At 38.6% G+C, this 23,598-nt stretch overlaps 2 protein-coding genes across 5 annotated transcripts; one reads left to right on the top strand and one right to left on the bottom strand.

The window, feature by feature from the left end:
- Positions 1 to 4,548: 4,548 nt before the first annotated feature.
- On the bottom strand, positions 4,549 to 12,199 carry RAD1 (RAD1 checkpoint DNA exonuclease). Of its 4 annotated transcripts, none has more exons than XM_047093637.1 (6): positions 11,837 to 12,199; positions 11,150 to 11,413; positions 10,104 to 10,212; positions 8,484 to 8,742; positions 6,059 to 6,157; positions 4,549 to 5,499 (listed from the first exon to the last, which is right to left on the bottom strand). In XM_047093637.1, exons 2-6 carry the CDS (start codon positions 11,342 to 11,344, stop codon positions 5,316 to 5,318), a joined length of 846 nt encoding a protein of 281 aa, XP_046949593.1. In that variant the 5' UTR covers positions 11,345 to 11,413; positions 11,837 to 12,199; the 3' UTR covers positions 4,549 to 5,315. The 4 variants fall into 4 exon arrangements, with proteins under 4 accessions (XP_046949593.1, XP_046949580.1, XP_046949586.1 ...); XM_047093624.1 differs by having other exon boundaries at positions 11,150 to 11,395; XM_047093630.1 differs by having other exon boundaries at positions 11,150 to 11,392.
- On the top strand, positions 12,118 to 22,977 carry BRIX1 (biogenesis of ribosomes BRX1). The gene is made up of 10 exons (XM_047093609.1): positions 12,118 to 12,302; positions 15,147 to 15,258; positions 17,300 to 17,343; positions 19,288 to 19,358; positions 19,633 to 19,682; positions 19,790 to 19,863; positions 20,023 to 20,073; positions 20,215 to 20,316; positions 22,194 to 22,322; positions 22,571 to 22,977. Exons 1-10 carry the CDS (start codon positions 12,144 to 12,146, stop codon positions 22,838 to 22,840), a joined length of 1,062 nt encoding a protein of 353 aa, XP_046949565.1. The 5' UTR covers positions 12,118 to 12,143; the 3' UTR covers positions 22,841 to 22,977.
- The last annotated feature ends 621 nt before the right edge of the window (positions 22,978 to 23,598 follow it).

Raw genomic sequence — 23,598 nt, 5'->3', positions numbered from 1 at the left:
TACTGGTGACCGTTTTAATATACTGTTTGGAAATACTTTTAGTCATAACTTGTTTCAGGTCACTAAAACTGCCTTGTGAAGAAACGTTTGATCTCCTGAAAACATTTGCCCTGGTCTCATGCCATATTAGAGTCAGAGAGGGCTTTGATTCTTATAAATGAAGAAACTAGGGACAAGAGAGATGGATTTGTTCAAGGTCAGCTGGATGATTATAAAGCTGACTTCCTGAGTCACAGATGATTACTTTCCACCCCATTATGCTGCCCCCAACCCCAAACTGGATTAAAAAGGCTTGTTTTGGAAGGAATCTTAACCAGGTTTGTTTAAAAAAAAAAAAAAAAGTCCTTACCTCCTGAACAAATGTGTATCTAGGAAAAGAAAACAGCAATCTCAAATCTCAAATATTCCTTACTGTCTTCTTCACGTATTCAGGGAGAAAAGAAAAATCGGATTCGTGTGAGTTTTACAAAATAAAAAACTTACTTCTCTCTTCATCGTTTCTGTTACCTGAGCTGATTTAATGAAGTTCAAACACTGTGTCTTTAGGGATCCAAGCGTCTTCTAACATCTCCGTATCACTTAGTGCTTAGGGGACTACATTTTGGTTCTTCATGCAAAAAATTATTTTTTTATTTCAGTCATTTGCTCAGTCAGTAAAACCTAATGATCAACCAGTAGCCAAGGTATGGTGGTGAGTGGCGAGTCAGTGCCTGGTCTGTAGACTGGAAGGCTTCCTCCTGGCGGCTGTGTTCTGAATGCTTTCAGCTCAGCTCTCAGGACCACGGTCTCAGGTTGCAGGCCTGCCTGAAGGCAGCTATATCCCACTGACCTTTTCTGCAGTGCTTATCAACTGGTCACTGGTCTGTCATTGCTAATTTTAGCCCTGTCTGGAGATGGGCCTGCTGTCCTTACCCAGAATATTCTGCACTGACTAAAGCAGCCTCAGAAGAGTTGCTTCCATTTTCACATATCCGGACGAAAATGGATTTTCGACAATGACTGTGATAAAAACCAAAGTACCAGACAGAAGTGGCCGTTTGGACTCTATTTTGTGTGGCACTAAAAGTTTTAAAAATGTTACTACTTTGGGAGACCCCAAAGTCTTAAGATCTCCAGACTGACAAACCTGTATCAATAAAACAATAGCATAAAGTGTTGACATTGTAAAATAAAATGTTATGGTGTGATCTTGATATTGCATCTGAAATTAGTTTTAAATATTTAAATATATCCAGTGTTTATTGTCATTTTCTGAGATTTTGATGTTAAAATGTTTAATGAAATGGTGGTGATAATGAATGGTAGCTATGGTTTTAACATCCTCATATCTGAGAAAATAGTAAGTTGTTACTTATGTTGGTTCCAAAAGTTTTAAAATTTTGGTATTCTGTGAAATCCTTGAGTTTAAGAAACCACCTTGGAAATGTTCGACACAGTAAAACCTAATGTAAAGTTACATTCTCTCTTGGAAAACTGTAGATGAGAACTAAGCTACTTTCTGAATTCATTCAGTGGGAACCAGCAATTTGGATAATCTACCCCAAACACTTGATGTTCCTAACAGACCTGAGTCAACAAGGTCATTCACAACTTTCAGATTCTTTTTAAATTAGCTAACAGGAACTAAAATCTTTGAGATGGATGAGGGTTAGCTATTTCCCTACAATCTCTACCAAATTAGAAAAAGAAGAAAAAAATCAAGCCTAGATCATACTGCCCCACATCTAGACTTTAATAAACATTTATCAGCAAGCATGCAAATGCCCATGCAAACTACTCCCTAAGATCAGTGAAGCCCTACTTCTGTTTTGGTGGTTCACCCACCACTTCCCACGAAAGGTCGGCTTGAGGCAGACTTCACAATACTCCAGAAGTGAGGCTGTCCTAATTTAGTTAGCAACAAGAAGCCAGAAATCCTTGGACAAGGTGGCAGGAAGCCAGACCATTTAGGGGTCAACCCTCAGGCCCCAAGTCTAAATGTCCAGGTCACAAGCCTCACTAGACTCTTATGTCCTTTTCATGCAAAGGTGGGGAAATACTCTTCAGTAATTTAGTCATGTCACATGTCCTGAATACCTCTAGTTTTACCAATGAGAGCCGCCACTATTATATTGATTTATATTGATCAACAAAGTATTAATTTCAAAAATAAAACCTACTTCAAATATTACTAATTACCGCAGTCTCTGGCGGTGGCTGAGACATGGACAGCACAGCAGAAGCACTGGGAACAACTGTCTGTTATGGCATCTCTGTCCACTCCTGGCGTGGGAAGTCCAGGTTGGAGCTGCTGGCGGCCTCGGGGGTGCGTGTAACCTGACTTGTGCCCGAAAACACTACCGAGGACACAATCAGGAAAAGAAAAAATGTTATACAATTTCCCCAGTTTCTCAGGACCCTGTAGTTTTCATTTCAGGTGGGGCCAAGGGGAAGTCAGTGTGAAGAAGGTAAGGGAAGAAGGGAGCACCCTGTTCTGAAAAATTCCCCACCCTGAACTGTGAAGAATGCCACATGCTGCCCTTTCCGTGACTGTAACCAATTCTTACTAGGACTACTTGATGCACCATAGAAACTCTGTGGCTTCTTATGAAAGTGGTTGTATTATAAGACTTTATTAGAAAAACAGAATTCAAAAAATCGTTTTTATTTTGAATCATTTCATCAATTGCAGGCGGAAGCACAGTATCATCAAACGGGGAAAAACATTAAAAATGGAGGAAAAAACTACACATTCCCTTAGTAAGCACAATGAAAATAAAATGAGATAAACTGCAAAAAGGAAAAACCAAAGGCCTTCAAAATAAGATTATATTTTTTCTGTGTGTGACACATGAAATGAATTTGTAGTCACCAAAGTGTCCCAGTCTGCCTGAGGAAGCACTCCCCCTGCTGGAATTTCAAGGGAACTTGTACAAAGTAAATTCTGAGGTCAAAGAGAAACCACTAAATAGGAAATTCTATATTAAATCAGTACCTTGGTGGGTGATGTAGAAAGAATTACACTCATTAGCTTACGAACTCTAAATAGTTAAAGATGTGTGCAGCTAAAATGACAATCTTAAATGTGCAAAAATGTCAATCTTTCCCTACTGAACCAATATACATTTTAATTTCTTCACAGGTTCAACTTTTAAAAAATACTTCAGATCAAGATCAACTCAGAGCTAAGTAACTGAAATTAAATAGTAATTAATAAAATGCTAAAAGATAATCTGAAATGGAGGTTCTTTCACCTAACAAATATTTATTGAATACACACCGTTCTAGGTACAGGACGTACCAGTGAACAAAAACCAAAAGTAACTGCCCTATTTTAAAGGAAAATTATAGGGGGCACCTGGGTGGCTCTGGTGGGCAAGTGTCTGACTTTGGCTCGGGTCATGATCTCATGGATGTTGAGTTTGAGCCCCAACAGTGCAAAGTCTGCCTGGGGTTCTCTCTCTCTCTCTCTCTCTCTCTCTCTGCCCCTCACCTACTTGCTCTCTCACTCTCAAAAGAAATCAATCAACTTAAAATTGTTTTTAAAAAATAAAGGAAAATTATAGTCCTTGAAATGCTGACTGATTAAATATTTTCATAATTATCTTTTAGATTTGTTCTGTTCTTGATGTAGATTCATTCATTTACTTCTTGAACATATACTATACTTTACAAAACTCCACTTTTTGTACCAGCTAGCATGCTGAGATTACTGGGGGGCTTCGTAGTTATTAGGTAGTCACACTGGGCTACACACCAGAATAGCCCCTGTGCCTGGGAACAGTGCCCACAGCTGTTCTGGGGGATCATTTCCCTGAAGTTCTTGCCGAACTGCTCTCCAAACCAATTTCCTCTAATGCCAAGTGGCCTATTTTAAGGTAGGCATTCCAAATATACCCTTTTGATATTATTCAATGGTTCTTAGCCATCAATAACATGGGACATTTTTATTGGGGTGGGGGGAGAATCGCAGGTCACAATGACTGGCACTAGTGAGGCCCGAGGCCAGGGAGGCTAAATAAATCCTGCAGTGGGATGTTTTTTCCTATGAAGAACTATCATACCCACAAAGGCCAACAGTGCTGCCCCACACAGAGCTGTTACCACATGTACGGACCTTTATTTTGGTTATATATTTCTCTGTTACAAAACAAGTCAGGTAACTTTAGTATTGTATTTTATTAAATATTTACATGCCATAAAAATTAATTGAAAATGACCCAAGAAAGTGCAAAATCACTTGATAACTGGTTTTCTACACTTGGTTTAGTTGAGAGACGCGTATAAGCAAATAGAAGGCATCTAAGTACTTATACAGTACTTCTTGCACTGAACAGTTCTGAGAGCGAGAAGAAATTCTGTAACTCTGAAGACTTTTATATCTTGTTCATAGATTTCTTTAAAATGTATACTTTAGGGGCGCCTGGGTGGCGCAGTCAGTTAAGCGTCCGACTTCAGCCAGGTCACGATCTCGCGGTCTGGGAGTTCGAGCCCCGCGTCGGGCTCTGGGCTGATGGCTCAGAGCCTGTTTCTGATTCTGTGTCTCCCTCTCTCTCTGCCCCTCCCCCGTTCATGTTCTGTCTCTCTCTGTCCCAAAAATAAATAAACGTTGAAAAAAAAAAAAAGATTTAAAATGTATACTTTAAAGGTAAATCATACAATTACTCACACTTGTTTGGCAAAGCGTAAACTTCTGAACATTTGGGAAGAAATCACATGTAACAGCATTCACTTCAATGCAATTGAATGCTACAAATGCAAAAAAATAAACGTATCCTTCAAAATAGTGGTTCTCAAACTTGAAGATGCATCTAATTTCCTGGGGGAAATGACTGAAGCTACAGACGGCTGGCCACCCTCCAGCATCTCTGACAAAGTCTCCAGGTACTGGTGATGCTCTCGGTCCAGGCACCATACTCTGAGGACCACCGCGTTAAGACATAGTCCGGAAGTCAAACTAATAATCAGTGCCCAGATGCTGCTGCTTTTTCTAACGGTAAGTAAATAAAAGAACATTTCAGGTACAGAATCACCAAACTTTACATTTTTAGACTCTTGACATGTCCTACTTAAATAAGTTGTTCATCTTGGCTCAAAATGAGTCCCATGAGTTCAAAAGACAGAACCACAGTCCAGTCCAGTACTGGTTAATCTACGACTACATGAAAACATTTACTTACAAAATACACAGCAACTATTAGGGTACATGGACCTTGTTCCTATCTCCTCCATGCTTCTTCCCTTCAGAAAACCCAGTATTCTGGAGAGTACTATACCCAGAACGAGAATGTGACAGATCATGAATGTCAAGATAGCTATCACAGCGAATGCCATACTTAAGACTCTGATTCAGGAACCTCTTCGTCAGGGCAGCAGTAATATTCCACAAAACATATCTGTCCATCTTCATTCCTAATCATATACTGTAATGAGAGGAATCCTCGGTTATCTGTTCGAATAGACACCTTACAAGATAGGACTAATGCCTTTGTAGAGGGTTTCAGTAAAGAAATCTTGTATCTGTAGAGGAGTAAATAAAAAGCTGTTGTTATTTGGACACACTTAAAGCAGTGCTCCTAACTCCAAGTGAAGGACAAAAATGATCCCAGAACTAACAAGCAGTAAATGTAAGAATAAAATCAAATACTTTACCAATTTGCTAATATTTTTCATTTTAAAAATGTCATCCACTCTCACAACCCCAAATCCTCTAGCACCCTACTATTTATAGCTTTAGAATGTTACACATTTATTTATTTATTTATTTTTTTTTTCAACGTTTATTTATTTTTGGGACAGAGAGAGACAGAGCATGAACGGGGGAGGGGCAGAGAGAGAGGGAGACACAGAATCGGAAACAGGCTCCAGGCTCTGAGCCATCAGCCCAGAGCCCGACGCGGGGCTCGAACTCACGGACCGCGAGATCGTGACCTGGCTGAAGTCGGACGCTTAACCGACTGCGCCACCCAGGCGCCCCTAGAATGTTACACATTTAGCAACAAACTGAAAGTTTTAACATTTATTTAATAGATACATGATATTAAACCTCACCTTCCTGATTAATATATTAAGAACTGACCTGTTGACCTGGGTCTGATTACATTGAAATGATTCCATCAAATCAGAATCTTTGGGATAATCAAGGTGGGAGCTTCCTGCATTCCCAAAAGTAGATAACCTACAGTAAAAAAAAAAAAAAAAAAAAAAAAAAAAAAAAAAAAAAAGAGCAACTCATTTATTCACTGGTCCAACAATAAGCCACATTAGGATCCCAATAAAGACACTTCCTTGAAAAGCTAATCCGCAGAGTGAAACAGATATGTAAACAAATGCTGACAATACATTGTAACACTTAACAGTAATAAAGATTCCCCCAGGATGAGGTGGGAGTACGGGAGAACTAACAACTAATAAACAGCTTTGGAAAATATCAATCACAAAAGGAATCCAGGGGTGTTTGCCTCAATTTCATTGCCTTAATTCTACTCTGATACTCACTTTTCCACATCCTTAAATCAGAAATAGGGGCACCTAGGTGGCTCAGTCGGTTAAGCATCTTGATGTCGGTTCAGGTCATGATCTCATGGTTCGTGAGATAGAGCCCTGAGTCAGGCTCTGTGCTGACAGCACAACACCTGCTTGGGATTTTCGCTCTCCCTCTGTCTCCCCCCCCCCCCCAAAATGAATAAACATTAAAAAAAATAATATAAAAGGACAAGAGAGTTGAAGAGTGATGGAAGGCCCTGATCTACCTCATCTGCAAGTCGGGGTCCTGTTCCCTCTCTACTGCCACAGCCAGAAATTTCGGCTCCCCTGTTTTGTTTCTTAGGCTGCTCTTCAGGCCGTTTCATGGCTTTTCTTGCTTGATGGTATCAGCAATTTGTGTATAGACAATTTGTAAATGTTTATACGTTTATTTAATCTGCAAGAATCTATTGATCACTTGCTATGGGGTTAACACGTCGGTAAGTGCTACGTGAGCACAGTGACAGACCTACGTGCTGGTCTTCCCCAGGTTCCATCTTGTCGCTCCTCTGATGTAACCTCCTTCTCTGAGGCATCTCGTCCATACCCAGCCATGATGCTGACTCCCAAATCTAAATTTCCAGTCTAGACCGATCTCCTGAACTTCCTATGTCCAACTACTCCCTAGTATCATAGGTGCCTCAAATTTAACAAATCCAGAAAGAAATTTCAACTCCCAGTTCCCCCCACCAAGTTATTTCCCATACCAGAGATGAATGATGACACCATGATCCATCCAGTTACTATGCTGAGACATCATTTAAATGGTGGTCCTCTGAAATATACTGTAAAAGTGCCCAGAATTTTAATTCATGTCACTGCTTAGGGTTTCATTGATTTCCATTTTGGTTAACATTTTAACCAATCTTGAGCCAAATTTTTTTTTTTTAATTTTTTTTTTTCAACGTTTATTTATTTTTTTGGGGGACAGAGAGAGACAGAGCATGAACGGGGGAGGGGCAGAGAGAGAGGGAGACACAGAATCGGAAACAGGCTCCAGGCTCTGAGCCATCAGCCCAGAGCCTGACGCGGCGCTCGAACTCACGGACCGCGCGATCGTGACCTGGCTGAAGTCGGACGCTTAACCGACTGCGCCACCCAGGCGCCCCTGGCCAAATTTTTAACTGCCTAATGTCATGATAAGGGCCTTCAGTTCTTCTAGAGTAGATGTAAAAAGAACATCTTATACGTCTCATTCTTATGTATTTAGCTCCTTTACTCTTTAATATTCTTATGTATTTCAAAAGAGAAGAAATATTTAAATCTTCTCTCCAAATTTATTTTAATTCTGAAAACTTCATAATTTGTTGGTTCAAAATATCAGGAGCAATTTGAGAGTTTCTGATACTTTATTCCTGCTGAAAATTGCCCTTCCTTAGGAAGCTTACCTTGACCAATCATCCCTAAGAACTCATGTTCTGTTAAGAATCTGTGCATTATTTCGGTACTTAAATGGCATGCAATTCTGTTCCTTCTATGCTGTTTCACATATCTTCTCTTCAACTTGATTTTAAGTTGTTCCTTTCCAAAGTGCTTAAACAGGGGAATATGCACACAGTAGATGACTGATAGTCAGTGAATGAACCATGTATAGAAAACATCTGCTTCCTTTTGCATCCTGTACTAACTCAAAAGGAAAGAAAAACAGATCTAAATGATACAAACACCTTTTCCAAAAGTTTAAGCCCAAATTTTCCTCATGATGTAACTTGACCTACAAGAGTACAATGAAAAGACCATTAGTTTATGAAGTAGGAGACTGGGCTACTGATCTACAAACCAACACGATGAAGCTTTAAGTACTGAATTCATCTTCCTGGACCTTTAAGTTTCCTGATCTGTAAAAATAAGAGTAAAAGCTCTCTAAAGATCTGAAAATTCTAGGAACCTGGATAATAAAAGTTCTGCATCCTAAGTAAATGTGTAAGTAGGGAGACGGAGCAGACCACATGAGCTATAATTGTGCTGTGTTCAAGCACCTGAAATAAGGCTTGTTGGGAGACATGGTGATCTGTAGGACCTCACTCGTCATATCCAATTCGGAAAATGCTTCACGGAGCCCCTCTGACTGCAGAATAATTTTATTAATAACATTGGTGCTGCAGAAATCAAAATCCAGAGTCTCCTCAGGCTCCTGAGTATTGATTTTACAGACTGTCATCACCCCTCCTTCTTCCAGAAAGAGCATCAAAGGGTAACCATAACCTTGGTAACACATCCGCAGTGCAGTTAAAGTCCCTGCAATGGAAATAAATCAAAGTTTGAGCTTAGCTTTATAGTACAGGTTCAGCTTCTCCTTAAATGACACATGAAACTCCTGAAGATTATTTTATTCTGCCCAATTTTTAGCACATATGTATTTCTTTAGAAGAAAGGATCGTTTCTTGGATAACTGATGACAGTTATGTGTAGACAATTCGAAAAATAACTGTAACAAAATGGGGAACCAGAACAAAATATAATGTAACTCTTTGAAATTGTTTTCCAGCTTGCCAAAAACACCTCAGAAACAGCTTACTGATTTTATAGCTCTACGATTTCAGGATGGAGAATCTACATGGACCAATACTGCAAGTAATAGACTTATTGCCAAATAAGCTATGCTATTTCTTAAAGGTTCAACGTGTGCACGCAGCAGTGGACTGCTTCGGTACTGCCTATAGTATAATGTCAGTGTATTCGTTGTGTCAATGTATTCTATTGGGAGATATTATGTACACTTCCACAAATTTTAAGATCAAATCAGGAAAAAAAGACAGGGTGGTTAATGGTGGTGTGGGTTTTAACACTGCAAACCACTAGAGCAGAGGAGGAATACGACTGGACATCTTAGGCTCCTTTCCCTTACTGGATGGAGAGCCACAGTACAGAAGAGGGTTAGCAGATGCTTTTATGAGAAACCAGCTGGGGAGTGCTGCATTAGAAAAGTGGATAATTAGCAATGATAGAATTGTTGGTATAAAATTAAAATACATTTTCTAGAGAACCACAACCTAATTTTCCCTAGATTATCTCCAGATTCCTTTCCTATGAAAGAAAATCATTCTTCTGATGTTTCCTTATAGTCTTATATCCATAGCAACTGAATTCGCTATTCCTAACAACAATAAAATATATAAATATTTTTAAAAGAAAACATTTCAGAAAATAGACAATTTATGAACAGGGCTTAAGGAAATAAGAGCAAACAAATTTTGAACAGAATAAATTAGGAAGTCAGGAGCACTGGTTTTCCCTGCCACTACACTGTGCGAATTCTGAACAAGTTAGGGAAAAGAAGCAATACATGTTTCACATGTTCTCACAATGTTAAATAAAGATAAGACATATTCAGTCTCCTCTTGGCCAGTTCAAATTTAAAATCCCAAAACTTTGTAAACTAAAAAAATTAATGTAAATATTTTTGCAAATATGTAAAGACCCATAGCACACTTACTATTAATATTGCTAGAAAAGTTAGAATCCGTGACTGTGACCAATAAAAAATGAATTTGCAATTTCTAAGATATATTTATTACTTCTATTCCAATGATTTTTCCTGTATTTTCTGATTATTCTGTATAATGCTTTTATGTCATTATAATGATAAAATGGTTCACCTGGCATAGGACTTGATCCAAATATAGATAAACAGTCTAAAAGGACAGTTAAATTTATTCGAAAAGTAACAGACTCTTCCTGAACTATAAACTCTTGAAATATTCCAGCCTGTGAAAAAAAGGAAATATGAAAATGCATATGTATTAATGAAAACTCAGAAGGTTCTATAGTTCACTTTATGTTTTAAAAATAATATTATGCTAATTCCATCAAAATTTCTGATTACCAAGAAAAACATCTTAAGCTTTTTCAACTATTATCCATTAGAATAATACTACTCAGTAGTTAATGGTGTAACAGTGATTTCGGTACCATGCAAAACTTTATGAAGGGTCCTTTATCTAGTTTCTTGGATCTAAACTATCATCCACATGACCCCCTTGTCTCATTTTTATGCCCATCAATAGGGCTAAAGTCATTTGGAAAATAGCCAAACATTTGATAATGCGTAAGTGATACTAGTTTTCAACTTCTTTTGAGGACAGAAAACATATCTATCCCCCTATACCTGACATCACACTGTGCATTTAGGTGTTCAAAAAACGCTGGATTAATTCTGAAATGCTATCTGAACCACAAAAATATTACTTTGTAAGAATAAACATTTTATTATCACCAATAAAAGGGAAAAGCGAAATAGTGGCCAAGAGCATATACTCTGGAAACAAATGTCTGGGCTTTCAGCTCAGCTCAGCTCAGCGACTTGCCAACTCTGGAACTGTTGGCAAATCACTTAAAGTGTGCCTCAGTTTCCACACACATAAAATGGGAATAATAACAGAACCTACCTGATAGGACTACTGTATTAAATGAGTTAAGTATCTAAAACACTCAGAATAGTGCCTGCCCCATAGTTTAGCTTAGTAAAACTTAGACATTATTATTACTAACCATTATCTCTATAAAACAAGAAGAGAATTTGCCAGGAGAAAGAATTCAAATAACTGTTCTCTAACTTAAATGATGTCTGTTAAGCCCTGTGGTATTCATTAAACTGGGTGAATTATATCGTATGTCATAGGCTTAAAGATACCTGTTTGCATACCTGAATAAAAGCATTTGCTTGCACACACTTTGCATTTTCCACTGTAACCTTGATTCCATTTTTAGTAGCGAAACAGGTAGCGTGTTCTCGGAAATGAATAGCCTTCAAGACAGTGGAGAGATTCCTAACGTTGTCAAGGCTGGCCACTAAGCTGTAATCATTCTCATCTTGGATCTGTGGAGTTAGGAGGGGCATGTCCACTGCACATCTGGCCCCAAGGGACGTTCCCGGTGCCGACACCTGCTGCTGCGGATCGCGAAACACCTGATGAGATTCGACAATAAAACTCCGGATCAAAGCCCGCAAGGCTCGCGAAGTCAACCTGCGCTGAGGCGAGGTGGAAGAGGCCTGGGTATTAAACTCGGCCGGACAGGGACTGGACCCACCTCTGTCACTGTAACTCTCTGTAACTCTGGGGGAAATTACACCTGTCTCTACGCTACGGTTTCCTCGTCTTTAGTAAGGGGCCAGTAACACAGGAAAAGTTGTGAACAGAGGCAACAGGCAACTACCACGGTAGTTCTACTTGAGGCCAGTTTCGCCACGCCAAGTTGGGGCTGCGTGTCCCCGCAGAGTCGGGTTTGAGCTGTCCGGCGCCCCCAACCTTGCCCCTAACAGAAAAGTCGATGGGGGGCGGGCCCCAGTTTCTCGGAAGATCCTCCGGCCCCCGAGGCGCGGAAACCTTACCTTTGTGGCGGGGTCCGGGCGTCCGACAGCGCTTCGCAGCCAGGGGGAAGCGAGCCGCACTTCCCGAGTAGGTGTGGGGGGAGTAGAGCGGCTCCCGCCACTCTTTTCAGACCAGACAGCCACTACGGCCACCGTCACCACAGAGCTAGAGGTGGCCTAGAGAGGCGCGAGTGCGTTACGAGAAACCGGAAAGAGGTACCATAGAGCCGGGGGACTGCAGAGCCGAGCGTACGGTATCATAGAGATCGGAAAGGGGAGCGAGCGGCGGAGCCGGAAGGAAAGCCGAGACCGAAGGATATCGGGCAAGATGGCGGCGACCAAGAGGAAGCGGCGTGGAGGCTTGGCTGTTCAGGCGAAAAAACCAAAAAGGAACGAGAAAGATGCCAAGCAGCCAGCTAAGCTGCGCGACGTGGCAGAAGAGACGAAGGAAGAGGAGAGAGACCGTATTCCCGGCCCCGTTTGCAAGGTAGAGGAAGCTTGCCTCCTGGCTGCACCTGCAGCTGCGGCTCTGCGCGCCGTCCCTGGGGCTGTCTACCTGACGAGAGCCCTGCTGATTTCGGAGTTGCCTGTCTGTGAGGCGAGCTCGGTCTCAGCTCACCTCCCAGTCGGACAGGGCACCGCGCTTACAGCTAGCTCTCATGCACGTGGCCGCCCTCCGGGAGGCGGCCGGCTGGGGAAGTGGGTGGCCTTCGGAACACTTACCCGTTCTTAGGAGGCGACTTACGGGGTACTCAGCCTCAGTGTTCTCTTCTAGTAACTCCATTTCCCCCCTTGCGGGTGGTATTACTTTTCCTTAAAGTTATTTCTCGCTTTTGAGTATATTTATTCCAGTGGTTAGGATTCCCTCATTCTGCGTTAGTTACTGTCCGTCGGAGATCCTGAAGCTTGTTATGCGGTCCTTTGAAGAGTTCATGTCCTTGGGATATTGACTTTGACTTCTGTGATCAAGTCTTTAACTCTTAAGGGATGATGAAAACTAGACTGGATACAATGAATTTTTCTTTGCATTCAAATTTGTAATATGTCAGGCGTGCACGAAGCTAATATGTTAGCTTTGGGATTGCTAAATTAGAATGTGACTCCTTTCTGAAGTGTTGGGAGTTTAGAGAGAAACTAATTCATGTAAGTCCATGGTTTGTGTTCAGAAGACGGTGAACACAATTGTTGGGCCTAACTTCCATTCCTTAAGCTAGGTCGAATACTGTGGAGACAAAGATGGTCTTTGATTTATTCCTGTTTTGATTGTGTCTACTTTCCTAACCCTTAGCTTAGTACTCTAGCAGGTAGTAGGTGATAAATGACCACATACGGTGGAGGCAAGCACTAGGAAAGGAGTTAGCTTTGAGGAATAAAAAACGAATTTAAATTCTAGCGCTGCAGTTAACTCATGGCTTCATTTTGAGCTCTTTTCTCATCTGTAAATTAAGAGGAAGAAAATGTGTTTTACTTTTTGTGAAGAATAAGATGGACTTCTAGAAGATGTTCAGTAAATGTTAATGCTCTCACTCTCCTTCAGTTGGAAAGAAATATGGTAGTTATCTATGATCTGAGCCATAATATGAAAAATTGTATGGAAGTGCTTAAGATAGAGGTTGCTTTTACTCTAGAACAGCGAGGTCGTGAAGGATTTAGCCCTTGAGCTGGATCTCAAAGTGAAGGCACAATTTCAATATTCAGTATTCAAAAATGAATGATCAAAGGCAGTGAAATGGAGGGAAAATGCTGAAAATAAAAAAAAAAAGCCAAATTAACTGAAAGGTAGGATTGATTTGGGTAAATTTACTTTGGTGAGGTAAAAAATATATTTTATAATGTAGTGTTATAGCGATGTCATTTTGGAGTTTGATTAGAACATCCAGGGAGGTTAAGGATGTGATCGAACCAGTGCTTTAAAAAGATTAAGCTGTTGCTATAGTTCCCCCGTATCTATTGGAGAAACCCCTGTCTGAAAAGGCTAGCATTTAGGAGATTTAAGGTGATAAGGATCTGTTGAGAATATGACGCTCAGGACACTGAAGCAATCTGGTTAAGGTCGCACAGTAGTGGCTCTACTTAAAATACACACATTTTTGGTGTGTTTTTCAATACTTCTACGTTAATTCTCTGTAACCTAAGGGATGTCTTTGTAATAAAAGTGTTAAAGTCAGAGAAAAAAAAAAGATGATAAGGATCTGAATGAGGGTACTGTGAAAGGGAAGGGATTAAGAGTTGTTGCAAGGAAAAATTGACAGCATTTAGAGTTGCAAGGAAAAATTGACAGCATTTAGAAGTGCTTATGATATAGGATAATAGGGCAAATGGATAATTTAAAGCTTGGGGGATGGAAATGATGGTGGCATCATCAGAAAAATAAACAAGAAATTTACTGTATTTAAGGTTTAGTATTCCTAGAGTTGAACTTGAGGTATTAAGTCATATACTTGGATTATTAGGAGTGGGGAGAGTTCCTTACCTTTCCATAGATTTGACGATTGAAGCTATGGAATGATTATGAGAACTCCGTCCTGGAGAGAACAAAAATAAAAAGAGGGCTAGGAATCTTTAGAGTCAGGAGGAGGAATTGGAGAGATGGAAGAAGAAAAACCAAAAATGAAGAAAGTCAGAGAAAGCGTTTCTGGGAGGCAGCCGTGGTCGGTGAATACCACTGAGAGATTGTCAGGATTGTTTGGTCTGCTACCTGGAAGCTTTTTATGAATGTTATTGTGTCTCTCTACTTGCCATATATAACTTTTTTTGTTGTTTTTTTAGGAGTTAACTTTTCCATTGGCTGTATTATTTTATTAGAACCAAGAGCTACCTTTAGCTTGCTTCTTTAGATAGAGGATCCAAATTTTGTCTGCTAGATAAAACAGGGACTTTTAAGTTTCCTTTTTTTGCCTCATCACATGATGCCATGATGCTTTGCCACTTCTGTCTTATATGACAGATATGTTGTGGTTCCCTAAGGATTTCATGCTGTTCTTGCCTCCATGTCTTTCCTGATTTGCTTGCTTGTTGACTGTCTTCTCACATAAGAACAGTGCCTGACTCCTGGTGGGAACCTAGTAAATATTAAGTTAATACTAAAGTTCTCTTGTGAAACAAATATTGACTAGAGTTCATTCTGCTTTCAGCAGTGGAAAGATTCTCTAGTGAAACATCTGTCTGAATTACACACATGGGAGAGAGGCAGAAGCAAGCATGTAGTATGGATACATTAGAGGATAGTAGAGTACTTAAAAACTGGATACTTTTAAAACTATCTTTGAAAAAACAAACAAGGTACTTTCAGTGTGAGATTTAAAAATCTTCACATTTTCTTTTTCTTTAGGGCAAGTGGAAAAATAAGGAACGGATTCTTATCTTTTCTTCTAGAGGAATAAATTTCAGAACAAGACATTTAATGCAAGACTTGAGAATGTTGATGCCTCATTCTAAAGCAGGTGCCTTTATATCCTACATTTTAAAAGTTCTTATATGTTTATGTATTTTTATTTTCAATCATTGTTCAACTTTGTCATTTGTTCAGCTTTATCAGGTAAAGAACTACGTCGCCTCAGAAGTTCATCTTTTCAATAACAGGATTTTTCCAATTAACATTTTGTTAGAAATTCTTTGCAAAATTCGTTAAACATTCCCTTCACTTTCTTAGATATCCTGCTATTAATTATCAAAACATTTTTCGAGGATCCTTCATTGTAATGCTCTCAGAGGTTACAAGCTGGTTTGTCCTTCTAAATAATTCAGGACTGCCATGTATTGCTATCTGCATTTTTTTCTAACTGTTCTTGGGATTCCTGGGTGGCCCAGTTGGTTAAGCCAACTCTCTTAAGCCAACAATCCGACTCTTGGTTTTGGCTGTTGGATCGAGTCCCGTGTCCAACTCTGCGCTGACAGAGCGGAGCCTGCTTGCAATTCTCTCTCTCCCCCTATCTTTCTCTGCGCCACCCCTGCCCACTCTTTCTCTCTCTCTCTCAAAATAAATAAATAAACTTAAAAAAAAAAAAAAACTGTTCTTATTAAAAAGTTAATGGACTGGAGTAGGATTTGAAGCACCTTTAATTTGGGGCTCAGCCTACTCCTAAATGCTAAGATACTCTTTTTGGCAATGATGTATCCTGCAGTCAAGTGAAGTTTTAAGGTTAGAAGTGTGGCAGTACCAGGGCGCCTGGGTGGCTCAGTCGGTTAAGCGTCCGACTTCGGCTCAGGTCATGATCTCACAGCTCGTGGGTTCCAGCCCCGCGTCGGGCTCTGTGCTGACTGCTCAGAGCCTGGAGCCTGCTTCGGATTCTGCGTCTCCCTGTCTCTCTGCCCCCTCCCCGACTTGTGCTCTCTCTCTCTCTCTCTCTCTCAAAAAAAAAAATGTAAAAAAAAAAAGTGTGGCAGTACCACCATACGGCTGCTTTTGTGTCTGTGTCGGAGGGAGCTTTTGGCTCTAATTCTAGGTGATAGCTTTGTTCCTTCGACGACTGTTTCTCAAACTGAGAACAGCTAATACTGCTGTTTACATCTTTGTATCTCTAAAACTCATAAAAGATTGATTTATATATTTTTTTCTGTGATGATCTAAAACTTGTTTTTCAGTCCATCTCCTTTGACAACTGTGATTCAAGACTGAAAGAAATTTTCTTCAGTTCAAATTTTAGTTTCTTCAGTGAATGTTCCTTAAACTGCAATCCTAGAACATAGTCTTTGTGAGAATGTTTCCTTATTTGAAAGGGACTTAAAGAATATGTAAAGTTGATGAGAAACACTGCTTAGGTCATAGTTTATGATTCTTGAAGACTATCTTTTTTTTATTTTATTTTTATTTTATTTTATTTTATTTTATTTTATTTTATTTTATTTTATTTTATTTTATTTTATTATTTTGGTTTTTTTTTACATTTACTTATTTTTGAGAGAGAGACAGAGCACAAGTGGGTGAGGGGCAGAGACAGAAGGAGACACAGAATCCGAAGCAGGCTCCAGGCTCCAAGCTGACAGCACAGAGCCCAATGCGGGGCTCGAACCCACAAACAGTGAGATCATGACCTGAGCCAAAGTCGGACGCTTAACTGACTGGACCACCCGGGCACCCCTTGAGGACTATCTTTAATCAGTCATTTTTTATAAAAAGTGAACATTTTTTAAATGGTCATGTGTTTTTAGGTCTAATAATTTTGAAAATTAATGAAGTCTGGGGAGCCTGGGTGGCTGAGTTGGTTAAGCATCCAACTTTGGCTCAGGTTATGATCTCATGGTTCGTGAGTTCGAGCCCCACGTTGGGCTCTGTACTGACAGCTCGGAGTCTGGAGCCTGCTTCAGATTCTGTTTTACCCTCTCTCTCTGTGCCTCCCCCCCCCCCCTCAAAAATAAAACCATTAAAAAAAATTTTTTTTAATTAATAAAATCTCTTAAACTGACGATTGTAAAAACAGTACTTTTTTAGAAAGAATGCGATTTGTTTTAATTAACTTTGAAATCTTATTTTTTCTTTTTTAGATACGAAAATGGATCGTAAAGACAAGTTATTTGTGATTAATGAGGTAATTTTAGATAGTAATTCAAGTAAAATATTCTAGGAACACTAGGAACAATAGTTTGGAACACTAAAGATAGTTCATTTAAAGAATAAATCTGTTACTCAGTGACTTTTAAATTGTTTTGTAAAAGATACTCAAATTTTATTAACTCTTCAATAATCTGCCTTACAAATTTTTGTATACTCACTGTCTATATCTCACAGTTTAGTGCTTCACTATATATATTTCTTAATCATTCATATATTTGTCTTATCTCACCAAACATACTGAAATTTCTGGAGGACAAGGATTTTATCTTATCCTTTTTTTTCTTATCGTGTACAGTACAGTGCTAAATTCACAGTAAGTGCTTGTTAAAAAAAACTGTCAACATGTACAAAGTAAATTAAAAATTCATTAATTATTTTTAAAACCACACATTTTAAAAAAGTATTTTGCCAGTATTAAAAGTGAAACACGTGGTATTTGCTCTTAAGATACTATAAGTTAGTAATAGGTTACTTTTCCAAGTATTGTTGAAGATACTGAGCTTAAATTTTAAGCAAATTTTTTGAAATTTAGAAGTGTTTTCAGATAATTTTCTTTTCCTATTAGAAAGGCTTATTTAGCATAGATATTTGAACCTCTGCTATATATTCTAGTGCATTATTCTAGTGCTGTGGAAACTGTTTAACAAAACAACACCTCTGTGTCCATTGGGGCTCACATTCTAATGGGGGATTCAGTTCATGAACAAGTATAATTCCAAGTGAAGATAGGTGGAAAAAAAACAGGGTATGAGTTTCCAGTAACTGAGGCTTGACTAGAAAACAACCAACTTAGTGTTATTGTTCTAAGACCAATAAGAAACAAAAGCATTGGACCTATCACTTTAAGTTGTTAGGTTAAAAGTCTCAAGTAGTTGAGAGTTGATGAATATGTATTGATTTATGAATATTACAGTAATTTAAACCTTCAGGATGTTGAAGTTTAATTCAACTTGAAATAGGTTTTCTGTATTTCTCCCTTTCACTAGTCCCTTAGTGACTTTGCAAAACTGAGTACAGATGAGGAAAAAAAATCTTAAATTTCTTGAGCTTCAAATCAAAATGCTGAAGAGTTAAAAATAAAAATAACTAGGGGCGCCTGGGTGGCTCAGTTGGTTAAACGTCCCAAATGCAGCTTAGGTCATGATCTCACGGTTTGAGTTCGAGCCCCACTTCGGGCTCTGTGCTGACAGTACAGAGCCTGGAGCCTGCTTCAGATTCTGTGTCTCCTCTTTCTCTCTGCCCCTACCCCGCTCTCACTCTGTTTCTCTCTCAAAAATAAATAAACATTTAAAAAAATTAGAATAACCATCATAGGGGTCCCTGGGTGGCTCAGTGTCTGACTCTGGATTTCGGCTCAGGTCATGATCCCAGGGTTGTGAGATCAAGCCCCACATCAGGTTCTGTGCCGAGCTGGAGCATGCTTAAGATTCTCACACTCACTCTCACTATGCCCCTCTCCCCCACACATGCACTCTTTCTCTCTCTCTCTCAAGTAAAAAAATAATAATAATAATAGCCCTTATAAAGGATGTATTTGGTTCTTTAAGGACTGTATTTTCCTAAGATCAGTGAGGCTGATTGTAGTGTGCTTTATCCCTAGGGCACCTTTTTTTTTTTTTTTTTTTTTTTTTTTTTTTTTTTTTTTTTTTTTTTTTTTACTTTTTGTAGGCTGTACCTGGGAGTATGGTCAGAAGAAGAGGTTGCCAGTAAGCAGAGAAGAGGCCAGAATATCTAGTTTACTTTAGGCAGCATACCTAAGAGGAACTTTAAATGGATGTTGTGGTGAATTTACCTAGATTTAGACCTTTGTAGCCTATTAATCTGCTTAAGTGTTTTGGAGGAGTCTAGATATTAATTGCATTGAATTGCTTTGGTTCTCATTTTTATTGTTTATTTCATTTTTCTATACTTTGTTTAGGTTTGTGAAATGAAAAACTGCAATAAATGTATCTATTTTGAAGCTAAGAAAAAACAGGATCTCTATATGTGGTAAGAGTATGTATTAAGTAAGATTTTGGTGGAACTGTTCTTGTAAATGGATTATTTGCATCTCTTAGGTTATATATCTCTTTCAGTCTTTTCTAGAAAAAGACTGGGCCAGGGGATGAAGCAAACTCATTTGATTTCATGAAAGTCAAAACTTTTAAAGAAAATTAAATGTGTGGATATTACAAGCATGTTACGGTGTTTTTTAAACCATGAGGTAGTAAGAATTTACTACATTCTAAATTCTAATTAGTTGAAAAAACTCCATATTTTTCAGGCTTTCAAATTCACCTCATGGACCATCTGCTAAATTCCTCGTTCAAAATAGTAAGTTGACTCCATTTAAGATTTTTTTTAATGACAAAATTGAAAATGCTCTTTTGGAATAATTGTGCTAAACTTATAACTGTTTTTATTTGTTATAATTTTTCTAGTTCATACCCTAGCTGAACTAAAGATGACTGGAAACTGTTTGAAAGGTTCTCGGCCCCTTTTGTCTTTTGACCCTGTAAGTATCTCATTTAGTGTATGAGGTCCAATTTTCTTACTCTGCATGGTTGTTTTTTAGTGGATATAGTTGTGTAATTGAGTTAAAATTTTTTAAAAATCCACAATTTTAAACAAAACACTGTTGTCAAATAATATGTTCACTTTATTTTTTTAATAGGCTTTTGATGAATTACCGCATTATGCTCTGTTAAAAGAACTCTTAATTCAGGTAACTATCTTTTCTAGAAAGTATTTTTAGTAATATAAATGAGTGTCTCCTTTGGACTTTTTGTTAATTTAGCTATCTAAAACATACATGGAATGAGACAGAATAAGAAACTGACATATCATTTATTTTTATTTTTACTAGATCTTTAGTACACCACGGTATCATCCCAAAAGCCAGCCATTTGTGGACCATGTGTTTACTTTCACCATTTTGGATAATAGGATATGGTTTCGGAACTTTCAGGTTAGCTTTAATTAATTTTTAGTTACACTTTGAAATGAAGTAGGATATATAATGTTTGTGAAAATGTAAATAATAATTCATCTTGTTTTATTTTATTTTTTTTAACGTTTATTTATTTTTGAGACCAAGAGAGACAGAGCATGAACGGGGGAGGGGCAGAGAGAGAGGGAGACACAGAATCCGAAGCAGGCTCCGGGCTCTGAGCCATCAGCCCAGAGCCCCACGCGGGGCTCGAACCCATGGACTGCGAGATTGTGACCTGAGCTGAAGTCGGATGCCTAACCGACTGAGCCACCCAGGCACCCCTAATTCGTTTTGTTTTAAATAGCTTTTTGCTCCCACAGACTTGTAGCAATTAACTACTGTCTCATACTTCTCTACACGGCTATCAGTTGTTATGGAGTAAGGTTTTTCTAACAAGCAACTATATATTCAGTAAAACAAAAGTTTCTCTCCAGCGGTTGGAATCTGGGGGTAGAGGGTGTTAAGACTTCGAAAAACATGATCCCTGTCGAATTCATTCAATGAGAATTATAAGATGAATCATACAGTGTTTTAGGAGAGGTGACTCTGGAAGTCTTGAAGCAGGAGTTTGGCAGGATGGTAAGTCTGCAAAAAAGTGGAGAGGTAGAAGGAACAGCAAGACCACTTCAGACAGCATTGAAAGTAACCTAGGCTGTTTTTTGGACACCTGGGTCGTTCAGTCATTTGAGGGTCTGACTTCGGCTCAGGTCATGATTTCCCAGTTTGAACCCTGCATCCAGCTCACTGCTGTCAGCCTATCAGCACAGAGCCCACTTCGGATCCTGTCTCCCCACCCTTCTCTCTGACCCTCCGCCTGCTTACTCTTTCTCTCAAAATATAAAAAACATTAAAAACCAGTTATCTGGTTGGCTCAGTCGGTTACACATCCGACTTTGGTTCAGGTCATGATTTCATGGATCATGAGTTTGAGCCCCACATTGGGCTTGCTGTTATCAGCGCAGAGCCTGCTTCAGACCCTCTCTGCCCTCCCTGCTCCTGTGCTCTCTTTCTCAAAAAAAAATTTTGTTTTTATTTTCATTAATTTTTAAGTTTTTTTAAATGTTTATTTATTACATAGAGACACATAGAGAGACAGAGACACAGGATCCCAAGCAGGCTCCAGGCTCTGAGCTGTCAGCAGAATGCTCAACGTGGGGGCTCCAACTCATGAGCCATGAGATCCTGAGCTGATGTTGGATGTTTAACCAACTGAGCCACCCGGGTACCCCTAAAAAAAAAAAAAAAGTAAAAACCTAGGCTGTTTTCTGCATTGTTGTTCTATTGAATACCTTGCAGTGTAAGTTAAACATATCCCCTTAACCTCTGAGGACAGACATACCTGAACCAACACTGTTAGTATTTGTAGCTCAGAAGTTGCCTCTTAATTTGACAATCAGCAGCCATTCAAAAATAAATTTGGACATGTATCCTTTTATATGCCTCTTAATCTAATTTGAATTAGATGTATAAATACAATTTAGGGGTTGGCTTAAATTTTAAAAGGGTTCCCCCATAGGGTGCTTTAATACATTTTGTTATAGTGGTCGCAATTTTAAACATTCGTTTAACCACAGTTTTTCAAGAATACGTGCATTGTGATAAGCCAGGTAAAGACCAAATTGAAATTACTCAATTTTAAAAGAACACGCTGAAAAAAATGTAAATATTTTCCCATGACAATTACCAGTACCTAGTAATATATTTCAGAAAATACTGATAATTTGGCCAAGTTTTCACTTCCACCTTAATTGGCTTTCACTTCTTTTAGGCATATTTGTAATGAGGTTAGAGCCAGGGTAACTTTTAGGAACAGTATATCCAAACCAAAATGAAATATTTCCTTTGTATTAAAGATCATAGAAGAAGATGCAGCTCTTGTAGAAATAGGACCTCGTTTCGTCTTAAATCTGATAAAGATTTTCCAGGGAAGTTTTGGAGGACCAACTCTATATGAAAATCCTCACTACCAGTCCCCAAACATGGTAAGCTATTTTTGTTGTTTAGTGGTTTCTCAGTGCCCAGGGAACTCTGGCCAAAGTAATTCTGTCAAGTGATTTCTGTTAAACCATGAAACTTAATTTGTTTTTTGCTGCATACAGCCTTGCAGATTACTACTTTTTTTAATGACATGAGTGAAGGGGAAAATACGATTCACAAGTGAATGTCCTCACCGTATATAATGTTTATTTTTAGTTTGAAAGTATCTGATGATATTTTTTTGTTTTTTTAGCATCGGCGTGTCATAAGATCCATCACAGCTGCAAAATACAAAGAGAAACAACAGGTGAAAGATGCACAGAAAATGAAAAAGAAGGAACCAAAGACTGTTCTTCCACATGATCCCACTGCAGATGTTTTTGTTATACCAGCTGAGGAAAAGCCAATAGAAATACAGTGGGTAAAACCAGAGCCAAAAGTTGATTTGAAAGCAAGAAAGAAAAGGATTTACAAAAGGCAAAGAAAAATGAAACAGAAGATGAATAGTGGGAATACAAAATGAATCAGTGGATAACTAACTTTTCAGTAATTTTGTATTTATTTTGTATTCAACGTGTAAATACTTTTATTATCCAGGACTACCTTATATCTTATTAGTGTGGCATGTAAGACAAAGAAAAATCAAAATTTGTGGCTTCAGTGGTGTGTGTGTGTGTTTTTTTTTTTTTCTATATATCCCCAGAACTCGTCAGTTAATTTCTGGGGTTTTTTTCAAAGCTTATTTGGTATTACTAAAAATTTAGCACACTTAAGGTTTAGGCCTGCTGTCTTGGATTAAAATTTGGGGGTTAACAAAGCTGAAATTGAAACAGATTTATTGGGTCATTATTACTTGTAAAACAATGCATTAGGCACTTTGAGAGCTTAGTTTTAGATGGTAAAGTGCAGGTAAGGAAAGCATCTTAACTGAAGTTGGAGTCACCGAGTCCCCAATTAATGAGGTGTTGGAAAAGCCAATCTCTGATCTTGTTTTCTCACCTCAAGAAAGAATACAATTAAAATTCTTAGATTTTGAGAATCAAATGGGTTAATACATGTGTTGAAAGTATTTTGTGGATTAGAGATTTAATTTAGAAGCAGTGGGTATAAATTACTTAATAAATTAGCAGGAAGAAAAATGGAACGAACAGTAGTTAGAGGGCAGCAGAACATCTAAGTTTCTCCCCTTATGAAAGAGCTGTTTGACCATCCTGCAACATTAAGACCTTGTGGTTCCCCTAAATACGGTACTTCACCAAGTTTAGTGTTCATTTATTTACT

This window comes from Lynx rufus, unplaced genomic scaffold, assembly GCF_022079265.1.
Source record: "Lynx rufus isolate CCGP_SWC_20201006 ecotype Redwood Valley unplaced genomic scaffold, mLynRuf1.p SCAF_1, whole genome shotgun sequence".
NCBI classification, from domain to species: domain Eukaryota; kingdom Metazoa; phylum Chordata; class Mammalia; order Carnivora; family Felidae; genus Lynx; species Lynx rufus.
This window is presented reverse-complemented; position numbering and strand designations above follow the sequence as displayed.